This window comes from Mchenga conophoros, linkage group LG19 (genome assembly GCF_057382185.1).
Source record: "Mchenga conophoros isolate Kocher_MC1m ecotype Shallow Benthic linkage group LG19, M_conophoros_male_GT1.1, whole genome shotgun sequence".
NCBI lineage: Eukaryota > Metazoa > Chordata > Actinopteri > Cichliformes > Cichlidae > Mchenga > Mchenga conophoros.
Genome location: NC_140544.1, coordinates 29767991 through 29788668, shown reverse-complemented (window position 1 = coordinate 29788668; position 20678 = coordinate 29767991). Strand labels below are relative to the sequence as shown.

Below are 20678 nucleotides of genomic sequence, written 5' to 3'. Positions count from 1 at the left end.
AGAAAAAAGATTTAAATAATTTAATGTTAGACAGGCAAAGAGAAAAATAAAATTTTTATTATTTTATTGTATTTTTACATTACAACATTTAGAGCTGAAAGTCGCTGGAGATCCACAAACGGCCGCTGCATGAGAGACGCATCATTTGCTCGCAAATGCCACGATTTGCTCCTGTGAAGTGAAAACAGACATGAACTTAAAAACTCTCCAACCCTCTGTTTCATGCTCAGAAAAAGCCTGTTATAAGCGAGCGGCACTGCAAACTCTCTACACAAGAACTGTAAAGCAGTGAACTCACAGCATTTAATGTGGAAAAAAAGAAAGTGACTTTAACTTTGTGCCTCCGCAGCGAGATGCCTTTACAACCCGTTACAGTTGTGTTGGTTTGAATCGCTTAGTATGGAATAAAGCCATTTCACATGAGTGGTCGGTAATAAAAGGGGTGTGAAAACACAAGCCACTGTCCGCTGCCTCAGGACCAGCCGTGCACCCCACCCACACACTTTTGGTAACACTAAATTTGAGGCTAAACTTAGATGCCATAGTAGTAGGTTGAGAACCAGTAAAATTATAGATGCTGCTAAAGTAAAGCTCCGTGTAATCAGAAAAGTGGGCGGAAGGTGGGGTCAAGGTGGAGGCGGGGTTTGTGCTTGACAGGTGGTTGATGTTATCTGAGCGATTTCCAGGTTCGCTAACATCTAAAACTAGAACAGACGGAGAGGCTTACTTTCAGCGTTGGGAGCATGTTGGTGGCCTGCAGACCGAAGGTGCGTAGGAGAACCACAGGCGCGGCGTTGGTGGAGTACAGCCGCTTCATGAGGTCGATGGCAGCCATCATAGGCAGATTATGCCGCTGACGTTCGGTTTCATATTCTAGCAGGTGCTGAATTGCTCCTGCACAAACACACGTGAACCGGGAGGTTAAAAAACTGAGAATAAATTCTAAGCCGAATAAGTCCGTCATGTGTTTTCTACATTAGCTCAAAGCACTGGCGCTACGTTAACTTTAGAACATCACATACCAGCATTTTTGTGTTTTTTCTATGAAAAGCGACTACATAGAGCTCCAGGAAAGAATGGGAAAAAAATAAAACATCAAATGAATGTTGCCGGAAAAGCTGATGCTTTTTATAGTTCACATCGACGGCGTGCGTTTGAGCTGGGGCAATGGAAAAGAGCTTAGTGAAAACCGCCGTGCTATGTCTGTTTAGAGTTCTCACTGACCCAGGTCTTTCCCGTTAAAGGCCGCCTGACTTAGGATCTGCGTGAGGCAGGCCACATCACCAAATCCCAGGTTAACTCCCTGACCAGCCAGAGGATGGACACGATGGGCCGCATCCCTGAAATAGAAACAAAAGACGAGTTGAGTAGTTCTAGACAGTACAAGTTCAAATCACCATCCCTTTATTAGCTGACTAAGCAAACAGTTAAAAGCTTTAAAGAGCAATTTTTTTCCAGGACCTTGTAATACACATTCTCCTTTATAAAAGGCATTAACATGCTTGAGCTGTTACTTTTAGTTTTTATTATCTTACCCAATGAGTGCAACTCTGTGTCTGATGTACTCAGATGCATGGCCCATTCCGAGCGGGAACATGACCCGTGACTTTGGGCCGATCCCCGCCACACTCGGGGGAAGCTGTCGAGGTGAACCTGCGGACGGCATGATGGCTGACAGAGCGCCTCGAAACAGCGAGCCAGCCGTCTCAATTAGGTCCGACTGGTTCTCATTACTCCACTGCCAGCGAGCAGACAGACAGGAAAGAAGACAAGAGAATGAAAAGCAGCCAGAAAAGAGAGAAAACAGACACCGTCCCCTTAGTGGACAAAGAAATTAGCTGACACAGGAGCAAAGCTGAACTCCAGGCCAGCGAAAGGGCTTTCTTTTCCCCCCCCCCTCCCTAACTAACTGGTTTGGCAAGGCTTCGGGAGCTGGGCTAATTAAAAGAAGATGACGGTCAGGCTATGGAGTTGAATTAGCTCTGTTTGAAAAACATTCCATGCAGTAATGGTCGACACTGGGAGACCACAGGTTTAATTAGCAAACCAGGCCTAAAACCAAACGTGACTCAACCGTGGTGACCCCGTCCATAAGCAGGCCCAGTAAAAATAGCCAGCTTGGGAAAAAGGAGTTTCTCCAAACAGAAAAAATAGAAAGGTGCATCATTCCTGCAATGAAATATTAGCATTGTGTATACTTTGGGCTAAACAATGACCGTATTGTTTGCGTGAGCCACTTAAAACTGCTCATCGTGGAAGTGTATGGAGAACCTCGTGCCACATATGGCACACTGCATACAAATACAGACACTTTGCAAAATCTTACTGACAGACAGGCAACCTGAGTGTAAATACGACATTGGCAGTTTATGTATGAACCGAGACTTACAAAGGCAGAGTTGATGGCGTCAACAAAGCGCTCCTCATCCAGCTCGAGGAGCTCCTCTGCGAGTGAATGGCTGGTTGACCACACGAGAGAGCTGTGTGTGTCGGACAGCTGCATAGGAACAAAACGCAACAGCTGAAGTTTCATTAAATGCTCCTGTGACAGAATGAAAATACTGCAGCAGCAAAAAAAAATCCAGATATTACCGGTAACATTGCAATGGGTCCTGTTGGGAGGAACCTCTGCCATGCGACATTGTTCTCCGTGGGCTGTCCGACACATAAATTAAAACGTATTAAACAGCTGCATTGTTTTGTACAGCTATATTTGAATATCATAAACTGTGCATAAAAACAATATCATAAAGGTCGGGTGTATTGTTCTCCGACTGCTGACAGATGTGACATTAAAATTACTATTATAACAAAATCATTGAGCAAATCTACCAAGGAATTTACAATAAGGTTTGCTTAAATATTTAGGAGACTTATGCTCATTTCCAGCTCAATATTTTTTATTTTTGGACTATAGTAGAGTAGCTTTGCATGATTCACACTTCAGAGTACTTGGCCTTCACACAACCCCTCAGTTCACTCTCTGCCTGAGTGTTTAGAGCAGCTGCAAGGTTTAATATGAGCATCTGTTACTCTAACAGTATATATGTACATATACACCCACCAGCCACATTGTTAGGTACACCTGTTAGACTACTCATTAGCACAAATATCTAATCAGCCAATCACAGGGCAGCAGCTCAGTGTCTTTAGGCACGTGGACATGATTGAGACGACCTGGTGAAGTTCAAAGCGAGCATCAGAATAGGATAAAAGGTGTTTTAAGTGACTTTGCTCTGAATGTGGTATGTTTGTTGGTGCCAGACTGGCTGGTCTGAGTATTTCAGAAACTGCTGATCTGCTGGGAATTTCCAACACAAGCATCTTTACAGAGATCAGGCTGAAAAAGAGAAAATATCCACTGAGTGCCAGTTCTCTGTGTCAAAATGCCTGGTTGAGGAGAATGGTCAGACAGCTTTAAACTAATAGGAATGCAACTGTGCCTCAAATTTTTATTATTTAATTATCCTTTATTTATCCGGGTAAAAGTCTCGTTGAGATTACAAACTCTTTTTCAAGAGAGACGTGGCTAAGAGAGCAGAAGAAGAAAAAAACGTTCATTTCAACCAAATTATGCAGAAGACCATCTCTGAAAAGGTAACACATCGAATATTGAAGCTATTGAGGACCTAATAAAACGTCCCTTGAATGTACATATGAGACATAAAATAAGAACAAAACAAAAGAGCCTTCAAATTACGAGGATTTACATTGTGTAAATAGTAACGCTCACCTCTGATAGGTGCAGTGCAGCAACCACAGCAGACTGGTCATAATTCCACTTGACTGTGGGTATTCCTAATTCCCGCCTCACCATTGAGTTCGGTCCATCTGCACCAATCTGCAAAACAGATGAGTGGGAGGAAATTAATGGATTAAAAATGACACAACAACAACCACAGATTGCGTGATAAAATTAAACTGACCAGCAGCTTAGTCTGAAGAGTCTCTCCGTTAGCCAGCGTGACGCACACCCATGGGATGTAGTCTGTTTCCTGGGAAGGCATGGGCCATGTGTATTTCACCACCTTGGACCTGTACTTCACTTGTACATTTTCTAATAAAGCACCAGATAAACACACACAAAAATGGTGACTACTGTTCAAAGAAAAGAAAAACTGTGTTTCTCAAAAGAAATGAGCAGCTGGTGTGACTTTCTCACAAGAAAGAGATCAATCTTGGTCCTGTGAATATATCATCATCAGACACTTTTTCCTTTAAGGAAAGAAAGGATGGTTTTTGCCTGCAGCAAAAGCAGTGGAAGATCTATAAACCACCTCATAAAACACCACTGGTTTTCCTCGGTGGCATATAGAAGCTGCCAAAGTTCACATTTGACAGTCCTCTTAATGGTCTTGGCACGCCGCATTGCACTGACTAATAGTGTTTCTCTACAAGCACACCAATCCACACTTCAGACACGCTGCCAGCTTGTTAGATTTTGCACTAAAACTGCTCCTCATCCTAAAATATCCACAGCTGGACATCGCAAAACATGTAAGGATCCAGATCGTATTCTGGCTCACGCTGACTTGGAGTGGTACCCATCCACAGACCAGTTTCTGCAACACTAAAGTCAAAAATTGGGTTTTTTTTCAGTGACTGGTGAGCAGGGCTTACATTGAAAACAGCTGGTGAGGAGTACATGTGCATCTTGAGCATAACAATCCCAAATGCTAAAAATGAGACAGCTGGTGGCACATGAGGCACAAACGTGATGTAACCGCACGCCCCTTTTGTTTGGCGCACAACGCCGAAAAGTGTTTATAAATATGCCACTTTAACTGTGGAGCACATAGCAGAGCTCAGTTTTATTTGTGAACCTCACAAAAGTTGGGACGCTGTCAAAGGCAATGCGGCGCTATACCCCGTCAGCGATTTAGCGTCTTGAGAGGTGGCACAGCCCGGGAGCACATGGCGGCTTTAAATAGGTCACTGGACCATTTCACGTGTCCTTGCAGGGTGCTGGAGCACTGGCAGTGAGGTTTAGATTGAAATTGCATGAAAAACAAGGATGGCTCCAAGAGCTTGTCTTTAAAAACAGTCACAGGGACAGAGAGAGAGAGTACAAATAAACAAAACCTGGGGACGGGATGGAATAAAAGTGGTGGCTTTAGCTGCCCGAGTCTGGCAGCAGGGAGATGGAATAGAAATCAAACTACTGTGTGTTTGTGTGTGTTCTGGGTGGGGGATGCTTCATGTTTTAATCATAATCTTACCAGACAGACTGTCCAGCTGTCTAGTGAGCGCGGCCACGACCAGGTCGTTCTCCACGATGTACGCCATCTCGTCCTCCACGTTCTCCTTATCGAATGTGATCAGGGCATCTGAGCAGGCATCCCAAACCTAAATGAGAGACTCATTACGCCTGCGGTCTACAAGTCTATCCTTAAACGCATCTCCGTTTCCTATATATAGTAAGCAGAGAAATGGCGCTTCGCTTAGGCTGAACACATCAAAGTTGTTAACTGCCGCCGAAGGACGGCACAGCCTACATGCATCAAATGCAGAGCGGCAAGTGTCACGGGCAGCGCTCTGTGGGGACAGCTGACTTCAGCTTTAATGGAGCTCTGTGAGGCGCAGGACCAAATAATATTTTTGTGATGTGGATTTTTTTCTCTCTCTCTCAAACACTTTCTGGGAAACACAAATAACAAATGTCATGTTTGAGAACATTACAGAGTGAGAGTCAATATTTATCTGCGACCAAAAGTGGCAGAGTGAGATATAGTTTTAGGCTACTGTAATTCTAACCCTGAAAGCACCGCTTTAGCTAAACGGGATTTTTGGGGGGGGGGGGGTTGAAAAGTGTTTGTACAAGGTTGATCCTTTCCTGGATGACAGAACCCGTCATTCTGCAGTAATATGCTGCTGCGCTACTTTTTTCCAACTTGCCATAAAGTAGGAAGATATACCCATGAGAAAACCACTAATGGCAGTGAGTTTGCAGCTTGTGATAAGTGGTTGGGAAGAAAGATTTACTGAGACCAGCCCAAAAATTGTTTTGGTTTTGTTTAATGCAGGGTGAAATGATGCAGCTCCGGGGCAGAGTGAGTTCCTACTTCTTTTGCAAGACTTAAACAAGATGCGTGAATAAAAATTTAAAGGGAAAATGCACGCCGGGGGGGGGGGGGTAACGCCTCGTTAGCAAAAAGAGACAGAAAGGAAGAAAAAGAAACAAACGGTTTGCTTGTGTTTCAAATCTAAACCCTCGTCGCCTACTTTAATGCAGGGAAAGCCTGCTTTCTACAGTTGACCTGCAGAACATACTTTCCAGTGCTATGACTGGGATGTATATGACTGAAATTCAGTGGGCAAACAAGCCAAAACAGTGGTAGCAGAGTGAAGGTATAATGGGTGAGGTACACTACCATAATCACTGTGAGGCACTGCATGATGACATCTTAGGCCCAGAGAGAAACCCTGCGGTCGAGTGTTTGGTACACACCGACCACATCTTACAAGAGGGACCGAGGCTGCACCCACAGCTGTAAAGCGGGCTCGACTTTGCAGCAAACAACCACTCTCCTAATCTTTCATCTTCTTCCCGTTGTTCACATGAATCTTCATAATTAGAGGATTTTTTTTGGGGGGTATACCAATTTGAAAATGTCAAAATAATGTATTCCTCATAGGAAACATAGTTTTAATAAATAGAACTAGCATGGTCAGAGAGCCATCCTGTACTTTTAAATATGCCTTGTGTTCTTTGATGTTTTGGGGTGCTATAGATTGCACGGTGATACCGAAGGGGCATAAACTGCACAAAGGAATGAAGGAAATGCATGTCACGCGAAACCACCGCTTGGCATTTTAATGGGAACAATTACATTGAGTATTGTGTTGCTTGGTTATTAAGAATGACTGAGCGGAGGCTGAGCGTCACAGATTTTTCTCTCCACAAATTGCACAGTGTCGAGATTGATGGATGACAGAAATACATCCAGTATGCCAGTAAATTACAAAGTCTGGAGGACGTGAGAAGGAAAAGCCGAACGGTGCAACAGGACGACTCGGGGAGATGCGCCGTGTTAAAGAAGGCTCAAGGTATACTCACAGTTAACAATGTTAACTTTAAGATTGACCTACCTGCATCTTTTTATAGGGCTTGAACCTCATCTTTGTGATGTGCTCCCATGCTCCGATACCTGACAAAAGAAAGAGGTCAGATTGGACAAATGTGGTTTGTGAAGTCATTCAGAGATCCACAGATGACTCACACAGACTGATTCAGGGAAGTTTGGATTTTTCTGCGCCTCAGTGTTTTTCTCTGCACGTTTCAGAGCAATTAACAGTAATGGGGAAAAAAAGTATGTGTGTGGATAAATAATCATAATCATACTTTGGAAGTAAATATAACAAAAATGAATGCACATGTTTGCATAATGTGCAGAATGTTGTGACTAGGGTTAAGGACTGACACTTTTGGCAGCTCCAGGATCAACAATCAGGTGCAGATGTTGGATTGCGGGTGCATTTTTCCTTTGTTCAGGAGTATTAATTAAAGTAGAGGCATCAAACATAACATTATAAAGTGCTTAAAGGATGGAACAGATCATTCATTGAGCTCTCATCAGTCACTGTTTGTTTTTAGTAACCTTTTAATTTTTTGTGCAGGTGTCAGTTGCGGCCAATGATGTCAAAGCCAAACTTGACGTCTCACATTTACCCTTTCAAATCGCACCGCCGCATTCAACATTTTTATTGACACTACAGTCAAAATAAAAGTCTGTGATTGGAGAGGAAAAGTTTATTAATGGATCACTGTGACTGAAAACACAAATAAGATATGTGAAGGGCTTAATTTGAGATGCTAAGACAAACTTTTAGGGTTTGTCTCTGGCACCTGCAAAAATAATGTTTATCACACATGCTCATACACTGGACTGCATAGTCTACCAGGCAGACAGGTAGGAGGTTGGCATGTGTAGGCCTCAACCTGGATAAATACGGTTTAACTTACAGACATGTCACATATTGAAAGAAAAACTAACAAACTACCTTAATAAGCTGTTGGACCACATTAAATCTAGAACATCTTAAATGCAGCTTTTGACTGATTCTAAAAAAGAAAGTCACTGGAAATTTACTGCAGGGGTGAAACACCATACTTTCAAAACATATACCCTCATTCAGTGTTTTGATGACAGTGGCTGAGCATGCTGCCTAACACGCTAGTCTAAAATCTTCCATAGGTGTGTAATTAAGCTGAGATCTTGTGGCCGCAAAGCCCACATTATATTATTTATGTCAATGCCATCTTCACTAAGCAATTCAGTGACCCTTCCTGCCCTATGGGTGGCGGCATTGTCATTCTGGAAGAAACAACTCCACTGGGACTAAAAACGCTTAGTTATAATAAAAAGGTGATCACTCAGAACAACTTTGCATTGATTTGCAGGGCCTCTTCCCTGGATGTGTGATTTGTGACATCCTAACACATATTATCCCCCAACCACCAGTCGATCGCAGCAGATGGCTGTCCCACCTCGAGCCTGGTTCTGCCAGAGGTTTCTTCCTGTTAAAAGGGTGTTTATTGTTCCCGCCATTGCCAAGTTCTTGCTCATAGTGGGTCGCTTGATTGTTGGGGGATTGTTTCTCCAGAAGGTTTACAAGGTGGTAGTGAAACCTGCTATGATGTATGATTTGGAAATGGTGGCGAAAAAATAGGTAGCTGAACTAGAGGTGATAGCGCTGAAGATGTTAAGATTTCTATTGGTAGTGATCTGGATGGACAGGATCAGAATTGATTATATCAGAGAGACAGCTAAGGTTGAGCGGTCTGGAGACAAAGTTAGACAGGCAAGGATGTTTTGGATAGGTGAAAACCATTAATAGAGGAACTCCCAGGCAGAAGAAAAAAAAGAAAGATCACAAAAATGATTCATGGATGTAGTGTAGTAGGACATGCAGAGGGTTGCTGTGACAAAAACGGATGTTAGGAATAGGGTGGGATGCTGCCACGACCCCTAAAGGGACCAGTCGAAAGAAGAAGAAAAAGTTCTGATGACCACCTTCAGCTATTTTTAATGGATTCAAGACCTGAAGTGGTAATTTAGGACAAAGACTATGTTTAAAAAACAAGCCCATCAAGCCCAACTGCAATTACAGTGTCAAATCCCTGACTCTCCTTTTCCTTGGCTTTTGACTTCTTTAAGCTCAGGAGACATATTTAAACTGCAGTTTGGGCTGGACCAAACCTCACATTCTTAGCTGTACTACAGGGAAAAAAACACTGCTAGGAAAAACCTCAGGTGATCCATTACAAAAGGAACAACTGTGGTTAAATACGATCCCTGCTAAAAATGGGTGACCAGCCAGTGTCTGATCCCTGGCTTACCTTGTGGGAGCCATTTAGTAGTCAAGGACAACAAACTTGTCACAGAAAGGAAATTACTCAGGATTATATTTTGCTGCATTTTTCAAGCAGATTCTGTTCAGATTTGGTTGTATACTGTACCACTGAGAAGTGTGGCGGAGCCTGGACTGATGGAGCTAACTCTGGTGCTATAGGTGTCCGGGACTTTGTCCATTAGTTTCTTGTTGCCGGCTTCAAGCAGCAGAATCTTCTTACCCTCCAAGTTTGGATCCAAACCTGTGGATGGAAAGTAAATGCATACAATATATAATATAGTTTAAATATGAGAGCACATGTGTAAGATTAAACATGTGTAATGAACCTGCAATTGGATTCGTTGTCCTGTGAAACGGATGCAATCATTTGATTTAGAGCTCTGACTGCATGTTTTAATACTCCAGCACATTTTAGAGATATCTTTTCCAGTATAGTAGAAAGTGACATTCCCTCTCTGTGAGAGAAAGAGTGCACTGCTACTTTGCACACCAACTTTAATCTGGATTTGGACAAGTTAACAGCAAAGTCTTGCAACACTAGTCGAGCACTCACCCAAGGAACATGCCATTGCAGATCCAACCATCCCTCCCCCGGATATAATTATATCATAAACATCATTCCCGTGATCTGCACATACTAATCCTCGCCTGGTGATTTTTATAGCAGATAAATGCTTTTCTGTTACAAAACACCGGCTGAGTCCGTTTAAGGCCAGCGACGCCCTCGTGAGCTTCTGCATGTTTCAGTCTGTCTTCGCATGAGAGAGAAGCCTCTGGATAAACAAAGGAAACAGTCCTGGGTCGGGCTTTGAAGAGTGTCATACAACAATTAAAGAGACAGACGTTTCCCCTTGAATGTGTCCTTCTAAGACCAACTGCGACTCTTCTGTGACACAACAACCATGTTGTGCTGACAAACGCTGCAAGAGGAAGTACTTCCGGTTTTACGACCAATCACAGAAGGCAATTTCCGCGGGTGGCGTTTCTGCCTCTGACCACAAACAGCGCTAAAGCTACCAGCACTGACAACTGGCTAAAAACTCTAAAACCTCTCTTCTGGTGGGATACAAAGAACTGTACCAACTTCGGGAGTCATTAGCTAAACAAACAAACTGTACTGCAACTACTGAGCGCTTGGAGGAATCTTCGACGCCGTGAAATACTTGTTAAAACTCGTCTGCTCCCAGGTTGGCAGCTCATTAGTACTCTCAGGTTGATTTTTCTGTGATTATATTGGTATTTAACGGGAACTTAAGTAGCAGAAGATGAAAAGGAAGTTTGTTTGTATAGAAAAAAAGTATAAATCTTATTTAAACAAGCGCTATTAATCCTAAACACATACAACCATGTCGATGTTCCGCTGAGAGCGTGGTTGCCATAGTGACCAATTTACACAGCTCATACGCTGAGAGCAGAGCGCATGTGCAATGTAGTCCGTGGATGCAGGAATTTTTATTTGCGTTGATTAGAGTTATTTGATTGTATTTTCCCCTTCTCAGTTTATAGTACGAACAAATCCTAATTCCCTTATTGTTTATTTCATGAATTTTGTGGGATTACTAAAAAGAAAGACCTTAGAGAAACGTGTTCAGCAGAGTTTTTTAGCAGCAAGAGAAATAGTTTTTAATTGCAATGAAGAAATACACATTGCTCTCATACACATTATTCACATACATATTGTTTACTATTTATGTAGTAATTTGTCTATGTGTAATGTGTAGCTGTCTCAGTACTTTTGTCCTTATAGTGTATCACATTATTTCAGTAAAGTATTTCACTTTTTTCCAACTAACCATCTTCCAGTTTGGGTTCAGGAGACAGACACACTAGGTACTAAGTCCTGTAGTGTTTTTTTGGTCTTGTTTGTGGTCTCTCTAGGTTCTATTCCCTTCTCTTCCCCCTCATCCATTAACCAGTCTTTGCAAATGTTGGCCCTTTCCTGTGTTTGGTTCTGCTGGATATCTTTCCCTGTTAAAAGAGAGTTTCTCCTCCCACCAGTGACCAAGTGCTTGCTCACAGGGGCTGATCTTATTGTTGGGGTTTTCTCTCTAATATTGAAAGGTCTTCACCTTACAGTATAAAACACCTTGAAACAAATATTGTTTTAAAGCGTGGCTATACAAATAAAGTTGAATTGAATTTCCTGACAGTTGACATCTACTATGAGTCAATTATCAAAATGATTGTCATAGTTTTTATCAATAGACAAATAAAATATTAAATTAAGCATATCAGCTCCTAGTCAACATAGATATTCACAAGATTTAAAAAAATCTCTTTTTTCTCTTTTTTTTCTTTTCAATATCACAGGTATGAATGATAAGTTAAAGCTGGATACTTTGCTGGAGGATGGACTGCAATCAGAGTTAATGCTCCAGCTGCATCTTAAGGCTCTTAGAGAAGCCCTGAAACAGCAGCTGCAGGAGACAGAAAGGATACAGACGGAGGAGCTGGAAAAGAGGATTCAGCAGAACGCTCACCTGTCAGCTGATTCAAGTGAAAACCCAACAGAGTATGTTACCTCATATTATTATTTTATTTTTTTGCTTTCGTCCACTTAAAATTGACCTATTTCAAAGAGCTGTACTGTTTTACAGGATGACAAGATCTTCTTCAGAAATCCTAAACACTTCCCACAAACCCCTACAATCAGAGAGGCCCGACACCTCATCCTCTCCAGCCTGGTTATCTTTAACAGATGGGAAGCTTTGTTCTGTCAGGACTGAGCGGTTTCCTTTAGCTAAAACTTCACAGCTGATCAAAGAGGAGGAAGCCGAGGCTGAGTGTCAGAAGAAGTTCTCTGCTCTTCCTGTCCCCAGCCACATCATTCAGCCCATCTACCAGGACATGATGGAGCACAGAGAAAAGGAGAGGAAGGAGGCCCATGAACAGAGGAAGCAGTTCTTGCTTTCCATTCAAAAGCCTTTCAGCTTCCTGCAGAGAGAAAAGGAGAAAAGGGAGAAACTGCTTGCGAGGTTAAACCAAGTCGAGCAAGATATGAAAAACGGTGTTCGAGTTAGAAAACCATCTCCCAAAGAAATAAAAGACTCCCCAGACCCTGAGACAAAAGGTTGGTTTTCCTTTTCTGACTTGGTTTGGTTTTATGAACAGATGAATTAGAAAGGGTACTTAGTATTCATGTAACTGGGCTGTGGTCTTTGGAACCAGGTAAAGCATTCCTGTGACTTCTTGTCTTAGGCTGCATATAAGTAAGTTTTAAACAGCCAGAGTAATTACTATAAAAGCTTGAACTGGCAAAATTCTGAGATCAAATAATGAATTAAGACCAAAATCATGAAGAAATAGTAATGAAGCCCACAAATCTGAAAGAAGCCATGCTACACTTTAATAAACATTAGACATTGTGAATTTTTTAAGGAATCAAATTGAATTAAAATCCCCAAATTTAGTGTAAAAACCCTTTAACACAGTGGTGTCTAATGTTTTCTTTTTCTTTTGACATTCATGTAAAACCTTAAACAAAAAACCTAGTTGATTCAGATAAGTTTTGAGTAGTTTGTTAGCAGCATTTGATAGAACACCACAAAAGTAGCAGTGCTTATGTGCGAAGCTGTTCGAAAGTGAAGATTTTCTTTGTCCTCACTGGAAGCAAACTGGGTGATTGGCTGATTTTGATCTGTGTTTCTTCAAACTTTCATTAAGAGTTTTTAAATGGAAGATTTCAACTGTTATTGTATCATATTTGTGCATGCATACAGTACACTCCAGGCAGTGAATTGGCTACAGTGTATACCCTGTCTAACTTTATTTAGACCAGGAGGAAGTCTGCAGGAAAGTCCACTCTCAGGCGACTGCGAGGGAGGAGAATCCTACTCGGAATGGCCCGAAACTTCGCACAGCAGAGCGCACCAGGAAAGAAAAGCTGAGATTTTTGGATGAGAAGCCTAGTTTCCATCCAAAAATCATTCACAAGATCCCTGATTTCAGCATGTTGCACAAGGCCTTGCAGACAGAGACGCTGAAGAAAATGCAGAGTAAAGATGTGACAAAGTGTCAGCCATTTGTCCTGAGAACTTCATCTCGCCCACCAAGGCAAAGCAGGACGAGTCCGGTACACTTGCAGGTAAAACATGTTCATTGCTTCTTATTGGTATTTATTTCTTTAGCTGCTTTTGGACTTCAGTTGTGATATTACGTGCTCGTTTTAGTTTATGTTCTCTGAACATTTATGTAGTAGAGTTCATGTTTTAACTCAGATTTTTAGAAATATTTTTATTAGCCAGGAAAGAAATCATATTAAACTCAGTTTTAATGGACAATCTCTGTATTGAACCAGATGCACATTTCAGAAGTTTTTTTGAAGTGTCTCACCCCTGCTCTGCTTCATGGATAGTTTGAGACTTATCCACCCACTTTTTTTTTTTCTATCAAATCAGTACCCTTCTCTTTTTCTTAAGGAGATTTGCTCTGAGCCACTTACCTTCTTTAAAGCCTCTACTGTTCAGGATGTTATTCTGTTTCATTTTAATCTGTTCTTCTTTGACTCTGCAGTTTTTGGCAGCTCTGCAATCCAACATATTCCCGTGGTCCCACAGCACAGTGTTTATTTCACAAAATGTAACAAGGGAATCTGACCAGGTCACATTTTTGTTTCTGTGACTTTGAAAACAGCTTGTTTCATGAAATGAGATTTATTGTATGGTTTGAGGCCTTGTGTGTTATTTTTTTCGTGGCTTTGCAAACAAGTCTCCTCAGTTGTGGAATCGTATTGCTATTTTAAAATACCTTCAGCAATCCATCTTCAAAGAGGAATTATTCTTCTCGTGTTTCAAAGTTTTTCCGACTCATGATTTGTAACCTTTAATTCAAGTCGTGCTTCTACAGAGCCGGATCTTTTTTTAATGAGACATACTTCACGAGAAGATGTATATATACACTACCAGTCAAAAGTTTGGACACACCTTCTCATTTAATGGTTTTCTTTATTTTAATGGCTGTTTACATCGTAGATTCTCACTGAAGGCATCAAAACTATGAATGAAAACATATGCAATTATGTAATAAACAAAAAGTGTGAAGTAACTCAGCTGTTTTATATTTTAGATTCTTCAAAGTAATTGATTTGATTACTGCTTTGCACACTCTTGAAATTCTCTTGATGAGCATCATGAGGTCGTCACCTGAAATGGTTTTCCAACAGGCTTAAAGGACTTCCCAGAGATGCTGAGCACTTGTTGGCCCTTTTGCCTTCACTTTGCCATCCCTCTCATTCGAAACCATCTCTATTGGGTTTAGGTCAGGTGACTAATCTATCAATCTATCCTTCTTGGTCAAATAGCCCTTACACAGCCTGGAGGTGTATTCGGGGTCATTGTCCTGTTGAAAAATAAATGATGGTCCAACTAAACTGGATGGCATGTCACTGCAGGATGCTGTGGTAGCCGTGTTAGTTCACTGCCTTCAATTTTGAATAAATCCCCAACTCTGTCACCAGCAAACCACCCTCACATCAACACACCTCCTCCTCCATGCTTCATGGTGGGAACCATGCATGCACCAAAGATCTCAAATTTGGACTCATCAGACCAAAACACAGATTTCCACTGCTCTAATGTCCATTCCTTTTGTTTCTTCCCCCAACCAAATATCTCCCGCTTCTGTTGCTTTTCCTTAGTAGTGGTTTCTTAGCTGCTATTTGACCATAAAGACCTGATTTGTGCAGTCTACTCTTAACAGTTGATGTAGAGATGAGTCTGCTACTGGAACTCTGTGTGGCATTTATCTGGGCTCTAATCTGAGGCGATGTTAACCTGCGATTCCTGAGGGTGGCGACTCGGATGAATTTATCCTCAGCAGCAGCGGTGACTCCTGGTCTTCCTTTCCTGAGGCCGTCCTCATGTGAGCCAGTTTGATGGTGCTTGATGGTTTTTACGACTGCGTTTGGGGACACATTCAGAATCTTTTGCAATTTTCTGGACTGACTGACCTTTAGTTCTTAAAGTAATGATGGACTGTCGTTTCTTTTTACTTAGCTGATTGGTTCTTGCCATAATATGAAGTCTAACAGTTGTCAAATAGGGCTGTCAGCTGTGTACCAACCTGACTTCTGCACAACACAACTGATGGTCCCAACCTCATTAGAAGGCAAGAAAGTCCACAAATGAACCCTGAGAAGGCACATCTGTGAAGTGAAAACCATTTCAGGTGACTCCATCATGATGCTCATTGGGAGAAGGCAGCACTGTCAACAAAGCAAAGGGTGGCATGCAAAGACATGTTTAGAGTTATTTATCAGTTTTTCATTTGCTACATAGTTCCATATATCTTGCTTCACATATTTGATGTCTTCAGTGAGACTCTGCAATGTAGAGAGTAGTAAAAATGAAGAAAAACATTGCATGAGAAGTTGTGTCCAAACTTTTGACTGGTAGTGTATGTTCACTGAAATTTGTCTGGGCGGATGATTCACATGAGAGCATTAAAGGCTAAAAATAATTATACCAGTAATTAGGTAAGAATAACAGTAATTTTCTCTAATCCAAACTTTGTGATCAGTGAAAGTTTCGTCACGTCTTCCTTTCATGTGTCTTGTGGCTTTTGTAATTATCCAATTACCACAGTTCTGTTTTATGACGCTTGTCAGAAAGGTTAAGGCAGATTTTTAAATATTTTACTGACGTTGCAAATATCTACTGTACATTTAGCTTAACTGTTACCATATGTCTAGAATAATCACATGTAATTGTACTAAATTACCTTTTACTGTGTGATATTTCCGGAAGATCCTTTAGGATTTTTGTAAGTGATATGAAATTATTCCTGAAGCTGTTATTGCCATTAATCTTTTTATTTTTATTTTTCTGTAACTGTTTAGTAAGAGGTTCTGGAAGCGGTTGTTCTCACAGTAATTGTAGTTACACATAAAAACTAAACTACCAGTTTACACTTGTTGATGGCAAATGATGGTCTTCCTTAGTTCATTTAATCTTGCATTAAAATGTCAGTCATTGTTTTAGTTAGGCTTGGACTCTAATATATGGAAATATACACTCATTGCCCACTTTGTTAGGCACACATATTAGACTGCTTGTCAGTATAAATATTAAAGCCACATTTGCCATCACATGGCAGTAATTCAGTGCATTTAAACATATATAGACATGGGCAAGATAGCCTGAAGTTCAAATCAAGCATCTGAATAGAGAAGAAAGGTGATTTAAGTGACTTTGAACGTGGCATGGTTGTTTTTGCCACACAGGCTGGTTTGAATATTTCAGAAACTGCTGATCTACTAGGATATTCCTACACAACTATCTAGAGGTTTTACAGAGAGTGGCCTGAACAAAAGAAGATATCCAGTGAGCCACAATTCTCTGTGTGAAAATGACTTGTTGATGCCAGAGGTCAGAGGAGGATGGCCAGACTACTTTGAGCTGATAGGAAGGGTTGAAGAGCATCTCTGAATGCACAACACATTAAACCTTGAAGGCGATGATACTGAGGCCAAGAATATAGCCTAGAGAACATGAAAGCATGAATCCATCTTGCCTTGTGTCAACAGTTTAGCCTGCTGGTGGTGTAACAGTGTGGGGAATATTTTCTGGTCAAACTCTGGGCAACCTTAGTAACAAATGAGCATCATCGTTTAAACTTCACAGCCTGCCTGAGTATTGTTGCTGACCCTGTCCATCCTGTTATGACCAGAGTGGTTTCTTTACATGACAATGAGTTCACCTCCAATCACCAGAGCTCAGTCCAATAGAACACCTTTGTTTTGCAGTGCAACGGGAGGTTTGCATCATAGATGTGCAGCGGATAAATCTGAAGCAGCTGTGTGATGCTATCATGTCTCGTGTCAATATGGATCAACATTTTTTAGAAATGTTTCCAGCACCTTGTTGAATCTCTGCCATGATTAATTGAGTCCGTTCTGAGGATGAAAAACGAGTTCCAACCCAGTGCTGATAAAGTGTCCATTGTGTCAACAGTGATACATTTTCAAAAAACATTTGAACTAATGAAGCTAGTCATGCTATGTTTGATGGAGAAAAGCTATTACATTTGCTCTCACACACATCTTTATGCTACTATTTTCTTCATGTTATTCAAATTCTTGAAAAAATGCCACATGATGGCCAACAGTTTGGTTTTGATTTCAGTTTTTTTTGTCTCTTCATCCACAGGCACCAAAAATGAGTAATCTCAGTAGAAGCAAGTCACTCGGGGCTTTAACGTTAATATCCACTGACACACTGCCCACATACATCACAGACGCTGTGAGGAAGCGCTCATTGGCCATCAGGTGAGTTGGAATATTTATGGATGACAGCAGATCTTGTCTCAGTGTATCCTAAAAGGAAAAAAAAGACTTCATTATTGACGTATTCATGTGCAATAAATTTGTTTTTTCAGTAAGGATAAATGAGATTAATGAGGCTAATCTGTCCTTCAGTTAGTAATGCTGGTGTTCACTCCGGTGCTATTAAGCTTTTAACAATATAATGTCAGACACTTTGAAATAACCAAATAGAAAGTGGTTTGAGTTACATAATAACCGTGTAATCAGTATACACCACATTAATATACGAAGCTGATAGAAACACTATTTAAGTCTCAGGCCGTGTGTATGAAAAAATAGCCTATTTTGATATAATCTGTTGTCTACCAGATTAATGGAGGATTTTTGGAGCTGTTCAGTGAAAAGCCCTTTACTTACTTTCGCTAATGTCATGGTAAGCTGTGTGGCAGGCTAGGTTAGGACCCAAACGCAGGACTCAGAAACCAAAAGCTTAACTTCATAAATCTTTATTGCTGGAAAATACAAATGAAAACTAAGCACATGAACGCTGAAAGAAAGAAACAAAAGATGAACTAAACATGACAACAAACAACTAGAACCTGGAGCTTATGCAAGAACACACAGCAAGTGTGGAGAACGCGACAGCTAACAGAAGGTGACTGAGGACTTAAAAACACAGGCAGGATAACGGGAGGATTTGCAACAAGCGGGAGACACAGCTGGACCTAATCTGACATGACGAGACAAAGAAAAGGAAAACTCAATACACTGAACACGGAACAAAGATTATCAAAATAAAAGAGGAAGCGTGACAAATGTGTAGACGAAGATACGCGAGCGTCACAGTGTGACTGGGGGGAATGAAAACAGAGACAAGACTAAGAAAACACAGGATGAGACTAGACACTGAGGGAGACAGAATATAATCCCAAAGAACTGAAGGAAAACAGAAACACACCCCAAACATGTTGAAAGAATAACTAAGAACCTAAGAGCTACAACCTAACAGAAACAAAATGATCAAAAGAGAGCACTAAAGTACAAGAAAACCAAACATAGATCACTCAAAGAGAATAACTCAACTATTACAACCAAAACAGAACGCTCCAAAGCATAAACCCTGGATCACTGACAGCTAAGACCTGATTTAGACATCTCTATGTAAGTGCCCGACATCGTTGCTGGCACTTATGCTGGGACCTTTATGGGTCTCCACTCTTAGCTGTGGTCAGTTTGTTTGGGGAGGACAAACGTATATGTCCCTCTAGTTTTTCCACTTCTTTGTGCATTCCCTCACATCCATTCCGATTTCTGCAGTCTTCCTCCAGGAGTTTGTGACATTTGTGAGTCCTTGTGTTGATGCTTCAATTATTGTTCCTCATAGTGGGACAGTGATCGTTATTCTCTCAGGGATGAATTGAAAAACTTTGGCGGAAAAGTAGCTGGAAGTGCACCAGAGGACCCGAGGGTGCTGAACAGGACAGTCACAGTTGACCTGATGTGTACTGATGTTCACCTTCTGGGGAGGTGAACACCGGGTTGCTCTTAGAGTTTCAGAGTGGTTTATGATTACCACGTAGCTACGGTGACTCAGTAAGTCAGCATGGACCACTGGGGAAAAAATTAACTTGGCTCTATATAGTTTCAACACCTAAACCATGAAATGATCTGAAATGCAGACAATTTTTGCCTGAACAGAACATCAATGGAGATGAGGGATAGTCAGAATCAAGAGAGTTTGAACTGGTTGAGGAACTACCAAATGAGATCCCAAGCAATGAAGGAGAAAGTAACCCTCCATGCAAAGTTACTGGACCCACGCAGCAGCTTGAAAGAAGTGCATGACGAGAAACTACAGAACTATCGGTGAGTTCTGTATAAGTACGGCTATTTATTCTGCAGTTTTACATTTCATGTCACAAGAACCACACATGCCTGCTACAATAGTTAAAACTATCATCTCCTCTTACGTGAAGGGAGGCTGATCAACAAAGAATGAGGGATTACATGAGAGAATTACGGGAAATGAAGGCCCGAGTTAGTGAACGCCCTTATCTGTTTGAACAGGTGAAACAGGTAAGGAATGCCTGAACATTACTACATGCGTTAGGCGACATACGTTCAGGAATCTAAGTCTGAGTTTTCACTGGCAGAGAAATGCGAAAGCTCACGCAGAGCAGACATACAGAAGCAAACTGAAGAAAGCCGGGCTGAAGGAGCAGTTCATTGAAGAAAATGGAGACGGGCTCATATCCGAGGATGACCGCAGCACTGAAGACGACATTCGAAGCAGGTATGCAGCGTGAGAAATTGTAGCAAGTTTTGTTCATCCTGTGAGTAATACCACTGTGTCCGGTAAAAATATGAATAGCACTGCTGCTGGGAGAGCCAAGGACTTCATGTGGTTTGGTCATGTTGCATTACATAATTTTCTGAGCTTGCTCTACAGTCTTTAGAGAAAAAAAAAGACCATTTCCGTAGCCAAGTAAAAGTTCGATGTAATTACAATATAGTCATTTTCTAACCCAACATGTCTGATTTAGGGAAGAAAATGGAGGAGACGGGGAGAAAATTAAAGATGTGGGAGAGAAGAGCGTGAAGTCCAAAGGGGAAGAAATGCCATGATCAAAAAGGTTCAGGCGGCACAGAGTTTTGTGGCCTCGCCACTAGAAAACAACACCGTCCTCAAAAATGATTCATGTCGCTGCTGACTGTCCGCACCAAATGTTTGATAGTTTAAGATGAGCGGCTATAAATCACGAAATCGCAAAACAGCTGGAATTTGCAATCACAAATGGAAAAACTTTATAAAAATGTACATAAGTGATTGCTGTTGGTTTTACAACACTTTCCCCAAGGAATATGTAAGCTGTAGTTTTGAAGATGATGAGCATGTTGTTGCCAGAATAAATGGTTCAAAAATAAACTGAGAAAACCAGTTGAGCCCAGTTTGTCTGTAGCATTAATCAGTCTCCGTGTTAAAGAGACAATACTTAAATTTGCTTTAATGTAAATGCTTATATTCTAATGCTTACAGTTGCATTTTACTTTATTATTATTATTT

The 20678-nt window shown here is 41.2% G+C and overlaps 2 protein-coding genes across 2 annotated transcripts; one reads left to right on the top strand and one right to left on the bottom strand.

Annotated features, from left to right (window-relative positions):
* Positions 1-37: 37 nt before the first annotated feature.
* On the bottom strand, positions 38-10667 carry coq6 (coenzyme Q6 monooxygenase). Its single transcript, XM_085258264.1, has 12 exons — positions 9908-10667; positions 9461-9595; positions 7090-7148; positions 5220-5346; positions 3927-4057; positions 3734-3841; positions 2593-2655; positions 2390-2497; positions 1536-1738; positions 1225-1340; positions 728-894; positions 38-171 (listed from the first exon to the last, which is right to left on the bottom strand). Exons 1-12 carry the CDS (start codon positions 10092-10094, stop codon positions 142-144), a joined length of 1434 nt encoding a protein of 477 aa, XP_085114390.1. The 5' UTR covers positions 10095-10667; the 3' UTR covers positions 38-141.
* Positions 10325-20539, top strand: fam161b (FAM161 centrosomal protein B). The gene is made up of 9 exons (XM_085258262.1): positions 10325-10541; positions 11665-11866; positions 11952-12424; positions 13128-13438; positions 17499-17617; positions 19313-19480; positions 19591-19690; positions 19768-19907; positions 20158-20539. The coding sequence occupies exons 2-9, from the start codon at positions 11667-11669 to the stop codon at positions 20237-20239; spliced, it is 1593 nt and encodes a 530-aa protein (XP_085114388.1). The 5' UTR covers positions 10325-10541; positions 11665-11666; the 3' UTR covers positions 20240-20539.
* The last annotated feature ends 139 nt before the right edge of the window (positions 20540-20678 follow it).

What these genes read in the sequence shown, in the direction of transcription:
- fam161b (XM_085258262.1), top strand. Translation starts at nt 11,667, where the DNA reads ATGAATGATAAGTTAAAGCTGGATACTTTGCTGGAGGATGGACTGCAA. An exon ending in AAGCGCTCATTGGCCATCAG is followed by an intron (nt 17,618 to 19,312) that starts GTGAGTTGGAAT and finishes TTGCCTGAACAG; the next exon opens with AACATCAATGGAGATGAGGG. An exon ending in GAGAAACTACAGAACTATCG is followed by an intron (nt 19,481 to 19,590) that starts GTGAGTTCTGTA and finishes TCTTACGTGAAG; the next exon opens with GGAGGCTGATCAACAAAGAA.
- coq6 (XM_085258264.1), bottom strand. Translation starts at nt 10,094, where the DNA reads ATGCAGAAGCTCACGAGGGCGTCGCTGGCCTTAAACGGACTCAGCCGG. An exon ending in TGCAATGGCATGTTCCTTGG is followed by an intron (nt 9,596 to 9,907) that starts GTGAGTGCTCGA and finishes TTCCATCCACAG; the next exon opens with GTTTGGATCCAAACTTGGAG. An exon ending in CTCTTCAGACTAAGCTGCTG is followed by an intron (nt 3,842 to 3,926) that starts GTCAGTTTAATT and finishes TCTGTTTTGCAG; the next exon opens with ATTGGTGCAGATGGACCGAA.